The sequence below is a fragment of the Manacus vitellinus genome, unplaced genomic scaffold (assembly GCF_001715985.3).
Source record: "Manacus vitellinus isolate BGI_N305 unplaced genomic scaffold, ASM171598v3 scaffold_73_pilon, whole genome shotgun sequence".
Classification (NCBI taxonomy): Eukaryota; Metazoa; Chordata; class Aves; order Passeriformes; family Pipridae; genus Manacus; species Manacus vitellinus.
In genome coordinates, this window is record NW_021940773.1 from 217,504 (window position 1) to 240,863 (window position 23,360).

At 45.9% G+C, this 23,360-nt stretch overlaps 1 protein-coding gene across 2 annotated transcripts; it reads right to left on the reverse strand.

Annotated features, from left to right (window-relative positions):
* Positions 1–1,296: 1,296 nt before the first annotated feature.
* On the reverse strand, positions 1,297–14,066 carry G3BP2 (G3BP stress granule assembly factor 2). 2 transcript variants are annotated; one of them, XM_018084656.2, is made up of 11 exons: positions 13,948–14,066; positions 13,506–13,587; positions 12,364–12,537; positions 11,952–12,042; positions 11,577–11,679; positions 10,555–10,735; positions 9,506–9,604; positions 5,633–5,735; positions 5,254–5,382; positions 4,960–5,078; positions 1,297–4,223 (listed from the first exon to the last, which is right to left on the reverse strand). In XM_018084656.2, exons 1-11 carry the CDS (start codon positions 14,040–14,042, stop codon positions 3,951–3,953), a joined length of 1,449 nt encoding a protein of 482 aa, XP_017940145.1. In that variant the 5' UTR covers positions 14,043–14,066; the 3' UTR covers positions 1,297–3,950. The 2 variants fall into 2 exon arrangements, with proteins under 2 accessions (XP_017940145.1, XP_017940146.1); XM_018084657.2 differs by lacking the exon at positions 9,506–9,604.
* Between the last annotated feature and the right edge of the window lie 9,294 nt (positions 14,067–23,360).

A 23,360-nucleotide genomic window follows, 5' to 3' on the forward strand; every position in this document is an offset into this window, starting at 1 on the left:
GGTGACCACACGTTGCCAAGAGCACCATTTGTGTAGCTACACTTTGGGACTTGCTGGCCGTGAGGGCTGCAGGGCACCCCCTGGTCCTTGGTGCTCAGCTATCCAATAGATCACTTTTCCATGCTGTATTTCTCCACATGAAATGCACCACAAAGGTGTTTGTGAAACCACAGGACTCTCTAACCGGGCCTGAGCATGGGCACTGCCACGGGAACAGGCAAGGCCTCAGCAGCACAGAGCAGGTTGCTGCTTTGTCACATCCCTCAGCTGCTCTGGCATTTCCTCACATTTTACTGCCACTGCAGGCCTAAACATAAACTCTGCTGCTGATAAAAGGTGCTCCTGAAGAACTTTAAAGATGCAAGACTTTGTGGCACAACTAAAACCAGGCCCTGGCTGACCCTGTTTGGTTTCGGATCCCATGATGTCCTGCCCTCCCCCTCAGCCCCAGAGAACACAAGTCTGCACGATTTACCTCACAAGCCAAGACCCCAAGGCCTGAACATGCAGGCCCCCAGCAGTGGCACAGGGGATTGTGCTCCTCCAGGCATCTTTGGTGCCAGCAGATCTTGTACCTGTCGAGGCTGCTCCTCTGAGGACTTTTTGGTGACTCCAGATCTGGGGCTTCTATAGGATCCTGGTTTTTCATTCCAGTGTTTCAACTCACACAACTGCACCACTTTTCAGACACTTCCCAACTGCCATTTATCAGGAAATACTACTGCCAAGACATGCCCTTGGCAGGACACAGCAGACAGCAGCTACCAGGAATTTCACCCAGAGCAGAAGAGCTCCAGATTCCATGACTCAGCCACACCTCATCTATGAGCAGTGTGAGAATAACCCTTTTACCAACCTTTTTGGGTAACTTCTAACAAACACAAGAAGTAACAAAACAGGGACAATCACTTCTGCACCATCAAGAGTAAGAAGCCCTAAAGTGCAAAGCAAGCAATTCCAGTTGATTTTTTTAAGATAACTCAGCTCACAATTCTCCCAGCACCACCACAACATCCACGGAAGCTGTATCCTGTAGCCGGATGCTGCAGCCTGGCAGGGTGTGGAGGAATACCACCTGGGACACCTCTGAGAGGAGCTTGTGTCCTCCCCGGGCCACACATACCCTGAGGTGAGAGAAGCCACCGAAGTCAAATACTTCAAGGTTCATGAGGCCGCGGTACTGTGGGTTCCCACTGTCACTGGCCAGGTCAGCACCAATGTTCTTACAAGCTTTCCTGTAAGCCAGGGGTGACAGTGCTCCACAGCACCTGCATGCAAGAGAATTAGGGACATGGATAAATGCTGCAGACATCAGTAGTTTATTGGTATGTTTAGTCAAAACACATTCAGAATGGAAACTTAAAAATACTTTCCACCTGCAACAATTAAACTAGAATCTACTAGCATATAATGCTTGACACGTTACAGCAATAAAGATGGTAATCCACTGTCTTGAATACCTACTAAAGCCAAGATGGTCAGCCAAGTTTGTTGAAATGGAACCGTAATGACAAAATACTCCCACCATTCACAAATCAGCAACTAACAGTAATGGTCAGTGAATCCCTTCCTTTGCTCTAAGAGATACATTTATTATTGAGAGGGTCGAGAACACATAAGAGTCCACAGTACAGCAGGTGAGCTATCACCATGTAAACTTCTCTGGATGATGTTCCAAGGGTTCGTGTCATTTAAACAAGAAGCAAGCCAAAAAGCAGAATGGCTCAGTGGCTCTTTTTACTACTCTGTTTTTGTTCTTGATTATTTCCAGTGCCATTTGCCATACGAATGAATTAGGTGGCAGCAAAACACCACAGCACTATAGAAGGAAAAAAAACCTCTAGGCTACACAAACCACACTGGTGGCAAATTGCTAACTGGTAACAGCAATTTGTCCGAAGGCTTCAAACCTAGAGAGTGGAGTTGTGTGGCCAGCAGTTCAAGTACTACAGATTTCCAGGTAACAGCTGAAATTGCGAGACCTTCAACAAAAAAACTGAAATATGAAAATGCAAACTGGAAGAAATGCATCCCGGGAAAAAAAGCGTATGAAAATAGTGCAAGACTTACCATGGAACACAGAAGACCTCAAGTCTGGCAGAGAACAGACAGATGCCACTCCACCTCGCCTAGCGTAACAGAAAATATGTGCAAAATCCTCCAGCTTACTGGAAACCAGCAAATGATTGCATAATCCAGAGACAGATTGCTAGCATGCCCTCTCTGCTTCTGCTTGAAATTGCCAGTTTTGTATTTGAGGTCTCCCGTGCTCAGCAGCAGCTTCAAGTGGTCACACTTTCGCACAGACGCACCCCCCCTCTGCTCCTGACACCTTGGAGCCGGCGCCGGCCGCGCGCCCTGGCAGAGCCCAGCTGTACCGTCTGCTCCAGCTGCAGGTTACAGGAATGTGCTCCACAACATCAGCCAGGAACACAGCTCTCCGCTGGAAAACCCACCGGTCAAACTGCAGAAGAGGAGGTCTCCTTGCTATCCTTCGCTCCAGAGCCACATCAGTGCCAACTTCAGCTGAGAGTTATGTGCAACATGAGTACGAGTTTTTTAAAAAGTGCAACTGGAAAATGCAAGAACTTAAGAGCTGCTGTTTAGTTCTCTGAAAATTGCAGTATCCCCGTTTTAGAAGCTCACCTTCACAAAAGATGCTCAGGTCTACTCACTAGGAGCTGCCCAGAAGCATCCACCGTTCTGGACTGACTTCTGCAATTCATGTCCAAGAGATTGCAACTCTGCTTCCTTTAACTCTGACATTGATTAAAAAGAAGAGACAACCTGGAGTCTACTTGGATGCCTTCTTCCTCCCTTCCCCCCTCTGCAAAAACACAGGCGAACTTGTTAATTGAAGAGCAAGGTGGATGATCATTTTAGCAACGTTTACTCATTGAAAGATACTGCAATTTTTTTTAATACAATTTTCCAATTATTTTCTTTAAATGCTTTGCAGCCACTTGGCTTTGCAGCACAGTAATTCATACACTATACTGTACAAAATCACCAGCAAGACTGGAATGATGTATTCATAGAAGGCACCATCATGCTTATTACATTACCAGAGAACTCAAATACAGTCAAGACAAGTTTCACTGTACAACGCTTCTCGAAGGGGAAAGGGGAAGGAGGAGTGTGTTGAGCAGCCATCCCTGCACTGAAGAGGGGCAGATAGAAAAATCTGACGTGAGCTATCAAACTCGTTGCGTACTCAGGGCTACGACTTGGAAACTCTGGGTTCTGGTTAGTTTACAGCTAAATGGATTCCTTCTGGAACAAAGGTGTAGTCTCGTTAAGGTTTGTGTGTGTACAGAGGTTGGTCACAGCAAGCAGAGCGGACGCCCGCACCGTTCCCCAAGCTATTCTGTCTGAGTAAGAGGATGAAGGCTTTCCCTCCAATGCCTCCTGCAGCTGTCAGTATGAATGAGTTCAGAGGACCCATTAGTGCATTTTGATGAGTGCGTAAACACGAGTTGGTTTGGAGCCGAGTGTTCTAAGAAGGAAAAAAAAAAGGCAAGCTTCTCCAATTGCACAAATTGCACTATTTGTGTTTCCAACAGTAGTAGGCAGAAACGGCAACACTTACACAAAATGTGCAGCAGAGGGTTTTTGACTGAAAGGACCTGAAAGCTACTGGGCGTGTCCTTTAGTTCACTTTTGTTGCAGATAGTTAACCGGTCTTTTTTTCTTTTCTTTTTTTTTTTCTTTTCTTTTTTTTCAGTCCTCAATTCTCCAAGTCTACATTTATAAATTAACAGTGTGACTCCTGTTGTGAAATTGGGGAAAGAACGTCCACCTCAATTTAAATTGGAAACCAAAGGATGCTTTCACATCAAAGAAATGATCAGAAGGGCTGTGTCACATTCCAAAGCCAAAAAAAATTAACAAGAATGCAAACACGATGGATAATGTACCACTGACAAGACTGTCTGCCCCCAGTGGAGACTTCAGCGGCGCTGTCCAGTGAAACGGCCTTCCATCTGCCCGGTTCCTCGCCCAGAGCCGAGTTTCTGTGCCATGCCCCCCCTGGGGGGAGGTCCTCTTCCGTCCCGGTCTCTCATCATGCCGCCCCCCACGATTCCGCGGGGCCCGCCGGGGCCTCTCTCATTGCGGCGGAGATCCCTGCGGTCGTCGCCCCCGCCGCGGGTCTCTCGCTCCCGAGCAGCTCTGGTTTTTTTCTCTTCCACGTTCAGGCGCACCTCGCCCCGGAACATAATGGGCTTATGGGGAAAAGGGGTCAAGGCACACGTTAGTCACCGCGTCACACAGGCCACCGACACAAGGCACGCGAAAGCTCTGCCTCGGCTGCACGCCTCGTGCCCAGCACAAACAGCACCTGGTCAAGGTTCCCTGCAGCACGCAGCCTTAGCCCTGCACAACACCACTTTTACATTCACTTGGCATGCAAGGAATAAAGTGTTTGTCTCAAGGAAAAGCAGGGTTGTCTTTAGCCTCTTTCACATCCAGCTTTAGCCTTTTCACTTTAGGGTTAAGCTTCCTGAAGAATTCTCTACCAGGTCTCACTATCACATCATAGAAACGAAAACTGCTGCTTTTTCCTCTCCAGTTCCTCCAGTGAAAACTGCAAATAACCCTGCTCCTTTCTCTCAGACCCAGAGTGCAGAATTCAGACATCCAGGTGATACCCTTTGAAGGGTTACTTGCTCCACTTTCATCTCAAAAGGATCTCTAAGAGCAAGCGCTGAGCTCAGTGTGGTGTCTATGTGTGGAGGTAAGAGACCCAAATTCGTATGATGCGGTTTGAGGAACACTGGCACAGCTTTTGTGAGCTACACAGCACTTCTGACACAATGAGAATGACAAAACTCTGGTTTTCTTACAGCTGTTTTTCGAATACCAGACCCAACAGCAATACAAACTAGGATGGCCCACGTTACTTGGGGTTTCAGGCATTCAGTCCATCCCTGGAAGGGGCAACTCAGTGCCAATACTTACTTTCGCAACTAAAATTCGCTGGACCGGCTCAGAATCATCAAATACCACGAAACCAAAATTAGGCAGTTTTCCTCCCACTCCTTTAGTATTTATGCGAAGTTCTACCACATTTCCAAAGCCTAGGAAAACACAAAGGAAGAGGCACTTTACCAAAACCCACAGTGCCAGCTGTATGACTGCTCTGCTTGTTCCAGACCTCTGCAGAGCTGCTCCCTGTGTGGCCCTAAGTCACTGCTATGTGCCTTTTTAACACAGCTTTTTGTCTCAGTCTCTGCAGCTGAAATCACTACTTACTCATGAAGAACTCTTTCAGTTCACTCTCATCGATATCATGTGGCAAGTTCCCCACAAAGAGCTGGTGGCTGTCCGGATAGCGGATTATCCGACGATTATCCGACTCGTTCTGTTCCATGTCCCCTCTCCCTGTGCTCAACAGAAGGAAGGCAGAACCACTGGGGTTAGATGATGTGCATAACCTCGGATGAACACATCTACGGACAGCACCAAGCACACACAGTCAAACCAGCCTGGACTCCAAATCACATTCCCTCATTTCTAGTGGAAGGCAGCAGGAACAGGCAGTTAATTGTCAGCCAAATACAACACAGGCCTGTCCAGGAGACACCTCTCATTAACTAGTCCCAAGCAGACATGCAAGCTGAATCCACATTACCTGGTCGAGGTCCTCGGGGTGGAAAACCTGGTCTTTCCCTGGGACGCTGCTCACGAACGCGAGGAGGTTGAGACTGAGCTTCAGGTTTAGTTTCCACTCTTGGCTAAAACAGGAGAAGGCGCATTATTTAACACTGGCCCAATAAAAACCAACCCAAACCCCCAAGCTCACCAAACCAAACCCCCCCACAAGGCAAGGCATAGGTAAGTGGCATGCACAAAACAAATTCCAGAAGATATACATCCATGTCAATGTGTTTGGGAATATGTTTTTTTTCACCTCTATAAATTCCTCTGTACCAATCCAGGACTGCAGTGTTCAGTTATCTCTGTTAAAAGGTGCAAAGCAAACATCTCTCCACCAGAGCATCTCCCCAGAACATGGCTAAGGTGAATTTTCCACGTTTGACCAGGCATTGAGACCCCAATGCTCCATTATTCACAAATCCCTCAACCTGACTTAAATCACAGAGGACATAAAGCTTCCTCATGCCAAGCTCAAACTTCACAGATTAGGAGGCAGTCCAAGATGAACACCGAGAGATGGGAAAACCACATTTTCTGTCCAAGTTCCTGAGGAATTCTCTTCCTTCAGTGTAGAACAACTATATGAAAACTACCCAATAGAAAGAGGAGAACAAAAGAAAAGCCCTTGGAAGTGTAATAAGTATTTCTAATACAATAAAGCCACCTGAAATGATTACCCTGCTGAGGATACTGTTCAACTTTGCTGATGTCAACACCAAGATGCTCAAAGTACACCCTTCATATTTGGGTACTAGAACACCTATTCCATTTATATTTTGCCAGGAAAATTGCTTCTAGAGATAATTTGAGAAACAGAGACAGAACAATAAAAAATATTTCTATGCAGTCTGCTGGTCACTGAAGCAATTCTCAACATTTTTTAAATTCCATTTTCTGTACAACAGTTAAGCAGCTGCTGCTGCGCTGGGTTCTTATCTTAGAAAAACAAAATTATCCTTAGGAGCATACAAATACAGGACTAGCCTGCAAGTAAGATTAAACACAAGGGGAACAGCTACAGGTCCACACTGCTGGGGAGAAGTAGTTTATGTTAAACATCTCCCTTATTTTCCTTTAAGCACTCAAGACAACTGGCAGTTCCAGCCAGCCAGGACCTCCCAGGGGAAAAAAGAGTGGATTTTACAGGAAACACGCAGGTATTGCACACCAAATGAATGCTTCAGCCCTCCTATCGCTTGTGCTGTACACAGCTAAGCCTTATTCTGTCCTAAAAATGCTTCTAGGATCACTTCTTCAATTCCAAGAATAAGCTAGAAAAATCAGCCTTCCTGTTAAATCTTGTTCCATTATATTTCCTCATGGGTCACTGGAGCTCCTCTGCCATCTTTTACTGACACATCTTTAATGTATTATAAATTATACCTCAAAAGCAAAATTTAATACATTCAGACTCCCATTCCTTAGATACTTAGTGTCCTCCTATTAAATCCTGAGTAACAGTTAACTTGTACCTGCTTGCTTTGCATTCCACTGAACTTCTCATCTAGCACACAAACAGGTAATCTCATTAGTTGTTTTCTAATCAGCATCATCCCTTTCTACAGAGGAAGACTGCCTCAGTGCTCCTTGGTGCCAAACTGTGCTCCCCAAAACCCTGCCACTATTAGCAGCATCCCAAGATCCCTGAGCAGGGCTGCCACTCACAGCCCAAGCAGCAGCCAACTGCAACTCCCATCTGCCAGCACAGAGTACACCCAAAGACACCCAGAAAGGATTTCTGCAGACAGCTACTAAAGGAGCCAAGTGCCACAAACCCCTGCTTGATGGAGCTTTGACAACAGTGAAGGAAAAGGTGACATTGTCTCTTCTCTTCAGGAGCTCACGTGGGGAGGGAAAGGGACTCACCCCTTCTGAGCCAGAAGACAAGAATCAGGGAGCACCCTGCCTGCCTCTGCTCCTCTGCACCCCTATGATAGCTGGTATGTTAATAAAAATGGGAGATAAAAATACCTGAAAATGCTATAAAGCAAAGTGCCCATTTACGAATGCAGGCAGGTTGATTTCTAATCATCCACAATCAGAGAAAGGACAAGAAACGCTTCACTCCACAGCTGTAAATAAACAGAACTGAACTGGTTTATATCCAGAACAGTACATGTGCAGTCCTTGGAGGGGTTCTCAGTTAACACTACGAGGGCTGTATTTTTAACTTGACAGAAGAGGGGGGGAACTGGAACAATGCAGAGAAAGGAATGAGAAGTTAACAACTGCTTTGTAACATCCCCGACACCAGCTAGAACTGCATTCCAAAGGAGCCACCCACCCAGCAGTGCATCTTCTGTCCTCGTTTACATGCACACTGTCTGGCACTAATGGATCCATGAGAACAGGAAAAATCTGCTCCTGATTTGCAGCCCCTTGCAGAAATGGTTTAGGTGCCTTTCCTACCAGACTTCTGTGTCCCATTTCTGAAACGTGTGCAAGAAAAGGAGCTCAGAACTGAGTAGTGCTGGCTGCAGAAGAGCTGAGAGTTGCAATGCCTGCCATGTCAGTATTGTTCAGAAGCTTTCACACAGGACTACTTCAACATAAAGTCACAGCACAAGTTATCTAAAAGGGCATGATAACAGCAGACGCAACATGTACGCACTTAAGGGACATCTGTAAGCTCTCTTCTGCTCTCTGGCACGCATCATTTGAAATGATTTTTGCAGGCACATCACAAAAATCCACCCTCTCTATTGCAAATAAATTAAAACTCATTTTGGTTTTGCATAAGGAAAATCGATTCTGTACTACAAACCCCACAGTTTTTACAGGTTAAATACCACCTAAGTGTTCAAAGCCCCGTTTAGGCTGATGAAGACAGACAGGCTTCCCAACTCATTACACAGCCATTATCTGATGTCCATGACAGTCCCAGAAAACCCAAAAGTAACACCATACAAGGTGCTGGAGTTTGTTTGAGTCTCTTGTTTTGTTTTTCCTGTTTTCTTTTTTAACATGCATTTGGCTGAAGGCTAATCCCAGATAGGTTCCTCTCTCTCAGTAAAAAATTGAGAAGAAACCAGTGCAAAACCAACAGCTGCAGTAACCCAGCTGCTCTACTGAAAACTGAAGTCTTTTAAAAAGGTTGGACATGAGCTACCATGACATACAGCGCTCAGGCACACAGTGCCAGGACCAGAGGTTAAAGGACACACGTTTTCAGGATTTCTATATTTCAGGAGGAAGCTGAATTGAGAGTCTCTGTGTCTCACATCAACTTGGCATGTGCAGGACATGAGCTGTCACCCGGTCAAACTTTCTTTCCTCTTTCCCCTCCTCACCCAGGCATCATAGGAATGGGAAGATAGCATTGTCCTGGCAAGGAAATGTGAATCCTTCCATTCCTTACACAGTCATAAGTTGGTACAGGGTTCTGTGACAAGCTAATTACACAGGGGTAATGAAATCCAGCATATTTCTGTGGATGTTAGCCTTGCAAGGCAATCTTGCACCTCAGAAATGGTGTTATCCCTTTTTACTGCTGGGGTAGTTCCACCAAGGCCCTTTTCAAACATACGTCAGAAAACTAACATTTTGTGGGGAGCTGGTGTTTTGTTTCCCCTGTAAATCAAACCATATCCCCTTAACACAGGTAAAAAACCCTTCAGCAGCGATTCCTAGTCATGATTCCCTATGAACAATTTTAACAATACCACCACCCAAAGTTACACCTGTTACGTGCACGTGCCTTCGCTTGCGACAAGGAGGTGAGTGCATTAACATTTAAGACACAATTAATTTGTGCAATTTAAGTCAAACAAGTTGATCTGTTAATTTAAAAAACTGAAGCAGTTTGCAGAAGTAATGAGACAATCCAAGGTGTTCACAGATGGGTTACCTGTGAGACTGGTGCTTTAACATGGGGTGGAATTCCAGAGGAAGAAACAGTACCACTAGGAGGCAGGTTTTTACTGGTCACTGAAGCCCAAGAGAAAGCCTGCAGGAAATGCAACAAACCTAGGCTACTAATCATGGCAAACCACTGACATTCCTACAGGGAAACTCGTCTGCTGAAAATACACTTTTGGTTCACATCTGACTTTTAAATCATTGTTGTGCAAGCATTACAACGGAGAGACAGGAGGCTGTGCAGTTCTGTGGACTCCGATGGCGTGGAGCAAGTGTGTACCGTGCTACCTGAGTGAGCCCCGTTCCCTCAGCACTCCCAGATCACTGCTTTCCATGATGTAACCAAACCTAGGACTGAAAACCCTGGAGTGGTAAGTGTCTTCTGCACGAAGAAAGACAGTGGATGCCAGAAGTTACAAGTGAAAATGCAAAAGAGAAAAAGAACTGGGAAAAACAGTACGGGAGACATGCTGGAGCTAGAAAATGACCTGGTCCAGCTTCCACTGGCTCTCCCAGCACTTCCAAGCCTCCCAGGTGTCACCACGGCAGATGATGCACAGTGTGCACTGTGGTTTTTAAGATTAGGCATCTCACCCCTAGAGGAGACAGTCAGTGCCCCCATTCTCATTTTGAACCCACAGTGCCAGCAATTTTGCATGTGTTAGTGTGTTATGTTTTTTTTTTCAAGGAAGAGCAGTGGTTCCTACTGTAGGAGATTTTTGGTGGTGGTAGCTAGAGGTGTTTTCTTAACATGTTAACTCCACATTTAAAAACGTCTACACATGCATTAAACCACACACACACACTTTACAAGCAGAGCATAAAATTTACAATAGGTGATGAGCAGCACTTAAAAATACCATTTTTTCCTTTTTTAGTGAAACTTCCCATTTTTACACGTTCAAGGTTCATGTCTAGCTGTTCATACAGCATGACACTGAAGAGAGGGACCAGTATGGCCACTCAAAAAGGCAAAGCTCAAAAGCAAATCTGTTTTACCATCTGCACCCAGTAGCACAGATATGACTTTTAACTAACCTTCGGTGGTTCTTGTGGTAGTGAAACAGGTTCTACAGGAGGTGGAGACGGAGACTTCTCTTCTAGCTCCTCGAGGGTCTTTTCTTCTACTTCAGCTTTCAGCTCCTCGGTTTTTGTTTCAGATTCCAATTCTGGCTCAGGTTCATGAGATGATTCTTCCAGTGCCTCCTCTATCCCATTGCTACAATAATCAAATGCATTTGATGAGCTTTTCAACTGCTTTGTATTTTATGACTTTTTGTAAGCCATGCTGTGGTAACAGCTGGTATTAAAAAGATCATTGATGCACTCAGCAGACGTTGTCTAGTGATGTCATAACTGGTTTTTTTAACAAGGGAACCAGGAAATCATTTCTGGCCCTTATGAAGCCATTCCTACACTTCAAAAAAAGCACAATGGTTTGGTGGTGTTTGTGGGGGTTATTTGTGTGTTTGGTTCTTGCAATAAAATGTATTTTTCTGATAAAATGATAATTTTTTTTCTTTAAACTTGTTGAGATTTGAAGACACACAGGACAGAGACCTATTCTTCCAATACAGCTGTACAGTAGCTTCTCCAGAAGTAGATCTTCCTCTCAGTTTCAAGTGATACCCAAATTTGAGGAGTAACACTCCTGCTCAGTGCAGAGGGGTTGGACTAGATGACCTTTAAGAGGTCCCTTTCAACTCAAACTATTCTGTGATTCTATGATGAACCACCCTTTGTCAACTCTTCACATTAACTACATCATATCTGAACAACCTTGGTCCCATTAAGTGTGTACATACACGTAGTTGTTTCCTTTTCACCTCTCTTTTGAAACCAGAAGTAAAAATAACTAACAAACATAAGAACACCTTCCATTTCCTCTCTCCAATAAAGCAGCACTGTTTCAAAATAATGTAACACTAACATAACACACACCCCTGTACCAAGTGTATTTTCCTGAACTACCTGTTAAATCACATACAGAATCCAAAGCCAAAGCAATTTGGTCATTTTTATTAAAAAAGCAAGGTCATGTAATAAAAAGGACTTCTTACGTTACAGGATGGTTTTCATAGTAAGTACTGCTTGCATTCTCTTGCACAGGTTCAGGTGATGGTTGTCTTTCCTCCTGCTCTTCTTCCACCTCTTCCTCAGACTCTGACACAAAACCAAAAACTTCCTTATACATTTCTGCAAGTGTACACAAGCTGCACTCAAATAAAAGCATATTAAAATAGTAGCAATCAAAATAAAGCTTCATCAACGTGAAATAAGTAAAATTAGCTGCAAGAAAAGATGGAAGACCCTTCCTCTCATTCAAGAGGTTTGGTTGCTCACGATTTTCACAAAAAGAAGAAGCTGGAGACAGCTGTGCACACATGCCAGAAGAACAAGAACCACACAGACTCTACTCGTTCAGTCCTTCTCACCTTCGTCAAGTTCTCCTTCTGAATCCCCAAACACTTCATCTTCATATCTGAAGATATCATTATGGACATAGAACTTGTTTGGAACAGATCCCTGTAAAAGAGCAACATGCAGTGTTTAGCAAATACAGATTATTAGCAGTGCACAAAAAGGATGGGTTAGAGATAAGCTGTGGGTACACACCAACATTAGGCAATAGGACTATGTCCCTACAGCTGTTTTTCAAGCAGCACCTCTTCCCTAAGTACACAATTGGGCAGTAACTTCTGCCCAACTGTGACACATGTAGTGACAGCCTCCAGACCAAGTTTTAAAGCCAGATCATCTCTTTTGTCCCAATGTGACAAATTGTAGCTACAGGTCAGGTTTCCATCATCACTATTCGAAGTTTAACACAATCTCACACACACTTACTTCTGGAGCAAGCACAAAAGTCTGCATGAACTTCCTCATGGGCTGCCCATTGTTTGACAGCTCCCCCATGACCTGCACGACCACGCCGTCGCTCAGAGTGGCGTGAGCGTCCACGTGACGGATCTTGGTGTGGCACTCGCTGAACTGCAGGGACATCACCTTCTTGTGTATCTCCTAGAAATGCACACAGACACTTCAGCTACAGGGAGTTTTGTACAGAGCTGTGGAATACCTTTGAAATACCTGAGCTGGAACTAACACAAAAAGCAACTCCCCTGAAGCTCAAAAGATAAATGCAGGAACTAAGAAGTGTCTTCCACTGAGAAGAGTCTACCTGAGCTCATCTAACTTTTAATCTGAATTTTTCCACTAGGATTCAAACACTTCTCAGAGTAGTCAAATAGCATACAACTTGCTATCCAATTTTTCCTGCTGCATTAAAACCAATGACATTTTTCATGGCTTTCGTTTTTTAAAGGGCCCGTGAAAGAGACAGGATTTATCTTGTGTTAAAAAATAAAGAAACCCCCAAAAAACCCCAACAACAAAATCACTCCAACTCAACCCTCTATCCATTGTCAAAGTACCCAAATGTCACAGGAGGGGGGAACACCTGCACTGCAAAGATTTTTGTGCTGCTAAATAAGCCACACTGCTCAAAGACGTGGCTGCCACACGAACAGATGTCACTAGGTGACAAACATTACTGTGATAAAGAGGTACAACCAAAGCAACCCTCACTTCACTTCTTCAAAAAGTTTTATTCCACTTGAGCAAAACTGCACCCACAGAAGAATTTACTGCAATTCACAAAAATCAGTCCCTTTCCTAAGGAACCACTTCTAACCAAAATAAGATACATCAACAGCACAAGTCTGTCAGGTCCTCTTGATTTTGTTTCCCATCCCAAATGCACTTTCTGCAGCCCAGATGCAAAGCTGATGAATCAAACATGACCCTCAGTAAAAGCAGAAATAAGCAAACAAGAAAAGTCAAGCTACCAAATTCCTATTTGTCTCTGAACAGGAAGCAGTACCACAATACATTATTTACCAGATAAGAAAGTCAAAGTCACTGGTAAAGAAAAAACCTGATTTATTCTGAACATTAATGAAGATTACATGACTGATTTTGATACTCACAGCTTGACCATACACTGCCTCTTGCGGCTTCCCGCTGGCATCCAGTCCTCCGTGGACATAAGAAGAATTCCTGCCATAAAACCTGCAAGTAGAGACGTGAAAGTCATAGAAGTGAAAAAAAATAGAATCAAACCCAACAAGTATTTTAGTCAAAAATCGTAGAGCTCAATGCAACAGGAATTTTCAGCTCACGAGTGCCTATCCAGTCTCCCCAGCCTCAGTAAGGATTTCTGGGATCTGTCCACATTACCCTTTTATCAGCTGAGAAGCAGCTCGCTTTTCCACAGAGGGAACACCTCGATAACATGCCCTATATCTGTACGATCACACTTGGTTCCAGAGGCTAAGGAATTTTCAGTAAGAGTTAGTCAGGTCCATTCCCTGCCATACTCAGGAATTAATGTACAAGGAACATGAGTCCCTTAGAGTGTGGAAGTGTCACCTGTGCAGGAAGTCAGGAGCTTTGTTCAGCAGGGTGTAGTACTGTCTCACGAACTCCCGCCCTACGAGCAGGGGACTTGGCTTCTCCATCACCATTTCTTTGGTACACAGTGTCAAACGCTGCAACCAAAAACAGTCACCTTAGTTTGAGGATCACAACTTCCATACAACTTCCATACGTCACAACTTCCCCATAACCGGATGAACGCAGAGATATTAGAATTGAAACAATTCTGTGAACAGGGGTTTAATTCATCAGAAACTACCCACCAAGTCAGGACACCCTCCCAACCCTCATTCAAGTAAATAAAAAGATTTCAGTCAGTTCATGTATTACTTTGATGAGCAGGGAACAGTGGATACAAGGTCCCTTACAGAACGGGTGCTTAAAAAACCCCCAAACCTCAAACAACCAAGCAACAACCCTGTTAAAAACCTCTTGCACCATTTACTTAAGCCTCTGGCAATAACCTGATGAACATTTAAAAACCTGAGTTCCACAGCGCTGCAAAGCAAACAGGAATACACTTTCTTAAGGCAGTTGGTACCATTCCTTCCTCTTAAAGCACATCTGCTTCAAAAGGTCACTGTCACATGCGTAACATGAAGATGGGAGCACCAATATTCTGAAGCAATTGTGTGGGCTGGATTCACATCCTCTGAAGACTGGGGAGGGAAACCCTCAGTCCTCAGAGATGACTGAAGTCTTAGGTACTATTTGTCCAACCAAACTGCATTTCACATTTGTCATACAATGACTGGAAATAGTTGGAAAGGACTTCTGTGGATCACCTGGTTCAACCTGCTATTCTCCTACCCATTCACACCGTCTTGCAGACCATCCATGTCACAAAATGATCTTCAGTACCCTGGAAGATATTTTGATGGTTTGTCAGCAGCCAGCACATTGTTTTTTCCAGCTCACTTAAAACTGCCAGTGTCTCCAATCATGAAATTCCCTCCAGTTCTCACACTGAAGCTTAATCTACTTTCCCTCTCCAAAAACTAATGTGCAGGCGAGGCAGCAAGCAAAGAAGACCAAGTCAAAACCCCAAGTTTCCAACTTCAGAGATAATCCTAGAAACAGATTTTTGGTTTCTCACCAAAATAACCTTGACCCGTCAATCTACACCAAGGGCCAAGGGACTGTTCGCAATTCCAGCCAGACAGGACATAAAGCACGTGAAGTGAAATTGGGAGATTAACCTCAGCTCAAGAAGGGCCTGTAATAAAGGTAAAACACACACAGGAGCAGTGCCACAAACATGTCAGATCCTGCATCATAACGGAGCTCACAAGGAAAAAGCCCCAACATGTAGCTCAAACAGTTTACACTCACTGGACAGTCAAACCAATCTCAAACCAGCAATCCAAGACACAAGACAACAACAAGAGCTGTTCCCAAAGACAGTTATCCAGGAACCACACCTGAAACAACAATCTCACAGTCTTATAAGTAAGGCAGAAGGCAAGGCCTGAAAGAAAAATCATGAACTTGGGGATAAAAAAATCAGCAAATTTATTTTAGGCTTATCCAAAATTGTCAATATAACCTTCCAAGACTCTGGAACACAGTATTAGTTGTGCCTTACAGGAAGCCTCAGGGCAAGTAATTGTGCCAATAAGACCCAAACCCAAATGTCAAGAATACTAAGGGACATTAAAGGTTTGAGCCCTGAGCATGTTCGAATGGGGAACAAAGGAAAGAAAACAAAATCTGAGCAATTTGAGGATCTTCCCAGTATGACTCATACTACAGCAATGGCAGCACATGGGAATTCTAGTGAGAAACCAGCCTTAAAAGAACAAGGACATCTCACTTTCTACAGGTGAGACTATTCTTTTTTTTCTTCCCCTGTCCCCCTTGCAGATGATGAACACAAAACTGGTGACAGGATCTTCACCACAAGTCCTTGAAAGAACACACAAGGATGGAGCTTCATCATGGTTTTTTTTTAAGACCCTATTAAAAAGCAGATGATAGCCACCACACATTCTTATGAACGCAATAAGCAAAGTACATTTGTTAACAAATTGCTGGCATACCTCAAGGAACACTGAAAATGCCCCCGGGGACAAAACATAATAATCTGTGACAAGTCATTACACTCCAAGAGATCTGTATCACACTACATCTTTTCTTCACTGGAAGCTGTCCTGTTTCAGGAAGGGCTGCCAAAACCTTTCAGAAAATCTGGAAGAGGCAGGTATGCAATGATCACACACAGCCGGTTCTTCCCTACTGACTTCAAACAGAAGCTGGTTTAAATCTCACAGACAGGAGCGCCTGTCCATGCTCTTCCACGTTGCTCTTCCACGTTTCCAGTGACAGTACTATCGATTTACATCACACAGTCACAGGATTTTACAGGATGCCTCTACAGTTCCTCACCTGTCTCAGTATTATTTCATTCTCTCTTCAGAGATCCCAGTAGGGGTAGCAGAAGCTTAATGAACTGTTCAGGTCTCCCAGGTCATTAAAAGGCAGTAAAATAAAACAGCAGGTACTCCTTGATAGCAGCACGGGCGCCATGAAACCAGGTTTCCAAAAGATTAAAATCTCCACGTGTCCCAATTAGTAAAGCGCCTCCCTAAAGTCAAGAACCTGAGTCTTAGCAGGCCCAAAGGGGTTGGAGGTAAAGGTAGCAGTGAAATGTAAGGCAAACCTCAAGGCATGACCCTCAACAATTTACATAGGCCAAACTTACAAAGAACTCTATTTTCATGACTTACCAGGCACCACATATGCTCTATAAAAAGTATATTTCCCCCTATCTTCAGTACATACTCAAGAAAAAAAAAATTAGTAACAGCTAAAAAAGAACCTGAGTGCTCTTCTCACTGAAATGAAACGAGCCACATTCTTTGATCAGCCTGAGCAGCCACTGGGAAAGTGTCTTAATGAGAACTTATGGCTCAAGGCACTCGTGTACACACTGGCCAGAAACAAAATACTGAAACTGGGATGGCAATCACCAGAAATCGAATACATTTATCCACTCATTTCTTTGTAGTGCAAATGTACTGTCCAAAACTCCCTCCACTATGCGCTTGACTAAATAAGCTACACACAGAGAATAACACAAACAGCCCTGCAATTGCTGCCTGTCCACAGGTAATCCTGCCCATGTCCTGCTGTCATAATTCATTGACAAATGTCATTTCCAGCCTTTCAGTACTTCTGGTTCCTGTGCTGCCAGGAAGGCACACAGGATTTGCAGTATGTTCTTGATCCAAGGAGAACCAGCAGCCACTGGACAGATCTTGCAATAAACTGGCAAGCTGGAAGACTAAATGAAACATGCAATCTCTTCCCCAAACAAGACTCAGAGGTGAGGGACCCAACTCCAAAACTGAAGGAGCATGCATATGTGCCAGTGCAATGCTTCCTGCAACTTTGATAGGTGTGACTCAAGTTCAGAACAACAACTTTAGCCTACAGGTGAGATTTCTTTCAAGAGAACAAAAACAATGGGAGAACTGGCACAGACAGGAATTTGTTATTTGCAGGCAAAGATAAGCAAATGAACAAAAGCAAAAAGAATATTTTCCTCCAAAGACCAACTGCAGGGTAGTGCTGAGATTTATTTAACATCTTTAGATGGCCATCACAAATAAAGCACAAAGTCAGCCCTTGCAAGGATATGAAACTGCTGTGGGCTGAAGGGATGACACAGGGCTCACTCACATTAGGATCTCTGTGCTGAGGCATGGGAGAACCAACTGCTGCAATAATCTCTCCCGTCTACACTGAGGTGAGAGTGTGCAAATTCATTCAGCCTGTAATCATCTCTATACACGGAACTTTATTAGGCTGTTTGTTCCTACAACTAAATAAAAAACCCCAACCAAAACTCAAAGCCCAACTCCTCAGCCATCGGTTTGCACAGGGGGGCAGCCCTGCAGCTGGCTCGGCAGTGAGCAGTCAGTGTGCCCTGGCACACCCTGTGCTCAATAAGCAGCTCTCGCTCTGGAGATGCCTTTTCCCCTATAATACACGTAGGCATTCCCGTTATTCTTTCCCCTGCCCTGGAGAAAGAAGAAACGTGACTGGTCCTCTGTGGCAAGGCACTGTTACCTGAGGCAGTGACTAAGCTACTGAATGGTGCCTACATGCTCAAATTTAGGTATCCAGAGAATAAACTTTGGCACAAAGTCTTTGGTTGTGCCCAGAGAGGTAGTTCAAAACCAATTCCATCCTGTTTCAAGACAGATCAACAACAGTGATGCTGCCTGGACTTCACCATATTCTACTTGGGAAAAAAAAAAAAAGAAAGGCTGAACTGGGTTGTGACAGCAGCTCAAGGAAGTGTCACCTGAAGTTGAAGGTAACATCCATCAAGACAAACCTCTAAGCTTTGTGAGGGAGACGTGGGCCCCACCACTTGTTTTAATAAAAAACTATAAGCAAGTAAAGTGTTTTGTTTTATTGACAAGCAAATTTTACCCTCTGAACAGTTCATCCACAGCATTTGTCATAACTAAAGACATGCAGACATAAAGTTATACTTTTACATAAATCTGCAACAGTGTGGCTCCTGTCCAAGCTGCTGATCAGATTTGAATTTACCATTTAAACAGAAAATAAAATTGGGTAAAATGTTCTTGCAAATCAGAAAGATGCTCCTCACACCATGAGCAAACCAAGCAACGCCACAAGAGCCACCGTGCTACTTCCCACACCACAGGAGCCCAGGGAAAACAGAAGGGAAGGGGAGAGCAGCTTTAACCATCTTGGACAGGTTTCTCTTGAACCCAGGTTACTCCTTGTAAACCGTGTTTCCTACTGCAGACAAGCCAGTAACATGTTACAGTGTGTTTGCTCCTGCAACCCATAAGCATGACTGAGGTCCCACCACTGCCACACATCGTATGAAAAAAGGTAAAAATCCAACTGGCAGCTGACTGTCCAGCTGGCATCTGAACACAGCCCTGCAGAGACTGGCGGGTACCCCATGGAAAAGTAAAGTTAGCATCAGCTGCCAGGAAAAGAATCCAGAAAGAGCAATAAGAAGTCCCAAACAGCTCATTTCAGTACTGAAACCACCTTCCCTCTGTCATGGCCTGCAAGGTAAGATCATCCTCCACCTGCAGTAAGGCCCAGCAGAGCTGAGTAATCTACCAGAATCCCTTTTACTTTATGATCTCTTTTACCCAATCTGCTACCACCCGAGTTGGCTGAGCCCCAAGGCACAGCATGTAGCCCTTTCAAATCATGCTGTCCTGCAAGGTTGGTTTGGGTTTGGTTTGTGGTTGGGATTTTTGGGAGGAGTTTAACAGCGCCCTGTATTTTAGGCCCATGACTACCATAGGGGACCAGCTTCTGGGCAGTTCAGCTGTGCCATCCAAAAGGGCTGATACCCACTCGAATTGCAGCAACAAGAATGACCTGTTCTGGGGAAGCCACTCCATCTCTGTGTCATCATCCAACACTAGGTTCAGTGCCTTTCTTCTAGTATCTCATCAGATACATCTATTAGTTTGACATATTCATCTTCTCGCCTGTTATTTGAGTTGCAGTGCAGTCCTTCATTTGTCAAACGCTCTCAATAGCAACGATATCCAGTACCACAACTGCTACAGTAGAAGGAAGACTCAAATCCAACACTGTGCATTTAAAGTACTGCATTTCCTCAGCACATTTACAGTGCTGTGAAATAATCCTAAGTGTGAGAGCTGATGCCTAATTTGAAACCTCGGTTCCATGAAGGAAAACGTGTTATTCCCACGGGCACCAGCAGCCAAGCAGATGGATGGCTGGCTCTTCAGTTTAAACCAGTTTGCACAGAAAAGATGTCACAACGGACACAGAATGCCTCCTTAATGACAAATCAACTCCAGGAGCTAAAGCAACGCCAGTTTGTCAGCAACCACAACTTCTCAGCTCAGAATTCAAGTTGACAAATCCTGTCCCCACCTGCAGTGCCACAGTAACAGACACAGTACCTCAAGAAACCTGGGTATGGATAGATATAACTTACCCTATTTCTCAACAGCTCAAAACTACCTTAGGTATCTTTACACTCCTTTCTGTACCAAAGCAGAACATTTGCACACTGAACTTGAAGTATCTAGAACATACAGAGGGTTTGGGAATTGCCAAACCAGAATGGAAGGCTACAATAACAAAATCTGTATGAATGACTAAGTCTTTCTGGTTGAAATCAAACAATAATCTCCTATCCTGTTGTTCTCTCCTGTGACAGTTCTTTCATGCAGTGGTACTCGGCACCAAGCTCAAGACCCAGGTTCACCCAGGTACCCAAGGGATTTAAAAGCTTTGTTGTGGAGATGCTCCTGGGTACCCACACTGGAACTGCGGTGACCTCTGAGGGGAAGGGGGGCTAAAGCCTGAGAACACACTGAGCTCAGCTCAGGTGACAAATGAGAGCAGCTCAGAGAAGATCTACTCAAGGCATCCAGCTCTGCAGAATAAAAGGTGCTCAAACAACTTCTGCCATATTACTGTGTGAAAACAGGGCAGCCCGAGTTATGAGTGGGGAAAGGGGAAGCGGAGAAGGGTGAGGTCTGCAGAGCTGGAGGAGCCCTCGGAGCCAGAGCTGCCATGGCAGTCTTAACTTGCAGGAGAGCAGAGGGCCCGCCGAGCCGAGGACGCGAAGCTAAGGCTGGTTCCGCAGTCCGAGCGAGGCCGACGGAGCGGCCCCGTCCGTGCCGAAGCCCACATACCTGCGGAGGGCCCTGCACGGCGATCGATCCCCGCGACGAGCCGGGAGAGGGACCGCAGGGCCCAGCGCCGCAACCCGCACCGAGCACCGCGGGCTTGGGGGCGCCTTTCCCCGGCGTCCCCGCGCCGCCCGGGGCGAGCGAAGAGCGCCAGTGACGGTACAAAACCGCCACCCAGCCGAGCGGGAGCCATCCCGCGGGCGGTCGGCGGCGCAGGCACAGGGCTCGGGGCGCTGCTCCCTACCTCAGCACGAGCCAGCCGCCGTCTGGCGCGGCGCGCGTCGTTCCCGCCTCTCGCCGACTCGTTCCGCCGGCTCTCCGCCGCGGCGCGGCGCGTTCCCGCCGCGCCTCCGCGCGGCGACCGTTGAGCGATACACCCCCACAAACCACACACCTCCCACAGCCGCGGCAGGGGCCTACCCTGCCCGCAGATCCCCGCGCCGCTCACTCACCCTAGGACAGATAGTCTCGGTTGGCGGGCCAGGGGCGTTTCCCGCACGCCGCCGTGGAAGCTGCTCGGTGCCGGGAGCGCGAGGGATGTCGTGCGGCGGCGCGGCCGGGCGGGAGTTGCGGGACGGCGTGGGCGCAGGCGGCGGCGCTGCGATGTCACAGCGGCGGGGGGCGCGCGCCGCGGGTCCCGTGCGTGCGTGAGCGCGCGCGCCTGGCGGGGAAGCGCGCGGGCGGAGGCACGAGGACGGAGGGGCGGAGCATCCCGGGCGACTTTCCGCAATCGCGGCCGGCTCCGCGCGGCACGGTGGTCAGCCGCGCGCGGTATTTCTCGGCGGCGGAGCATGGCGGCCCAGGAGCACCGGGAACAGCGGCGAGGGGGTCACGGGCGGTCTGCTCTTTGCTCCTGCTTTAACTGATCTGCTTTTCTAGGTATGCCTGAGGGTCCGAGTCCTCCTACGGGATCAAGGCACCGCTGTCCGCCGTGGAGCCCGGCGGGCGCGGCACGAGTTCGCCGGCAGTGCATTACCTGGGGAATTTGGCTCCCGACACCTCCTCGGCTCGGTGCTGCCCGACCGGAGCTGCGTTTCGCTCGGACGGAGGTCTCCAGCCGCCTGCAGAGCGAGGGGTGCGGTCAGTGTTGGGATACCATGCGGGTTCGTGCAGAGCTGTGCCACTGTCTGTAGCTCAGGCTGAAGTTCAGGGCTTCTCGCCGAAAGAGCAATTTTCTTGAGTTATGCTCAGATATTAAATAATCCAAGGTTGCGGGTGAAATACTAAATAATTCTTTCCCGCCGTGGCAAAAGCTGCCTCTTGTATTGTTTTATCTCCAAGAGGGCAGCTGGAGCGTGTCCAAATATGTCTTTTGCAAATAACTCACTTTTGTATGGGCTCTACGTGTAAGGATGGAAATATTTAGAAACAAATAAATTTTCTTTGGTGGAAAAATCTTGCTTTGGTTGTTTCTTTGTTTCTTGGTAAGGAGCAGAATCTCCTTATGCCTGACTTGAGTGTGTCAGGTGAGTGCTGATGTGTGCACTGGCCCAGAAAGGGGAGTACCTTCAACCATCCCTGTTGGGAAGGTGGGGGGATCCTTTTTTAACTCTGTGGTGTCTGAAGCCCTTGGATTTAGGAGAGGAACTTAAGTTTTCTTCGAGGAACAGAAAACATATATTTTGCTGCTACTGGACAATGAAGTGTAAGAGCATCTTGGGAATTTCCATACTGGGGCAGTTGTGAGTGACCTGGCTCCAGGTGCCCTGCTGGGAAGGGAAGTGGAGAAGCAGAGTCAGGGATGCCCAGCCTAGTTTTGGTGTGAGGTGACTGCAGGCTGGAGTTGTCCTGCTGTGGCTTACACAACTGCTGACTAGCTGTGGTTGCTGTAAAGCACATGGTTACTTGGTGACCAGACTTGGCTGAAGGTTTCTTTGTTGCCCAGCAAGATAAAAACCCTCTGGGGCCATGTGCTGGATGGTGTCTGTATAGGTGAAAAACAGAGGCAATGGAAAAGCAAAACTGGCCAGCTGTGACATCTGGGTGGGTCCTGAAGGGCTGGAGGTGCTCAGACCTTCATCTCCAGATGCTACAAGAAGTGCAGTTAGAAATTAAGGTAAGTGCTTGACAAATTTTGTAATGACTGCTGTGGTGTTTCATCTTTTTAAACCTAATACATTGGGTTTTGGTGCTTGTCTCCAGATAGAGGAGAAAGCTATTAATTTTAGAATATAGAAAGAGTAAATGTTCTCTTTCAGTTTCATATTTCATATTAAAGTATTGATTTTGTTCTTTAATTGGGGAAAACCAAATCTCTGAAGCTCCTGATTTAAATTGTGATGTAAGAGGGGCTTTCTCCCTGGAATGAAATTAACCAATTTTAGGAACTGATCATCCTAATTGGAGCTTTCTGTGCTCATTTACTGTATTTGGAATTAAAATTGCTTTAATTAGATATGTAGAATAAACCAAACACTGCCAAACCCTACCAGTAACCATCAGGAGAGCAGCATCAGACTGGGATCTGGTCTGTGGATGCAGTGCCTGAAGGGTTTCGAGTGATGGTTCTTGGCTGCTGCTCTTCAGCAGGAATCCAGGAAGTGCTGTGGTAGCGTCCAATGTGGGGAAAGTCAGCGTCTGAAAGAAAATCAACTCCTTGGTGCTCTTGCCTTGGACTGAGCTGTCAGTGTTATTTGGGTAAGCTTCTGTTTCTCTCTGAGTGAGTTAGGGTTAAACCTAATAGTGTTTTTCTACTTGTAGTTAAAATAGAAAAGTGATAGCTACTCTTAA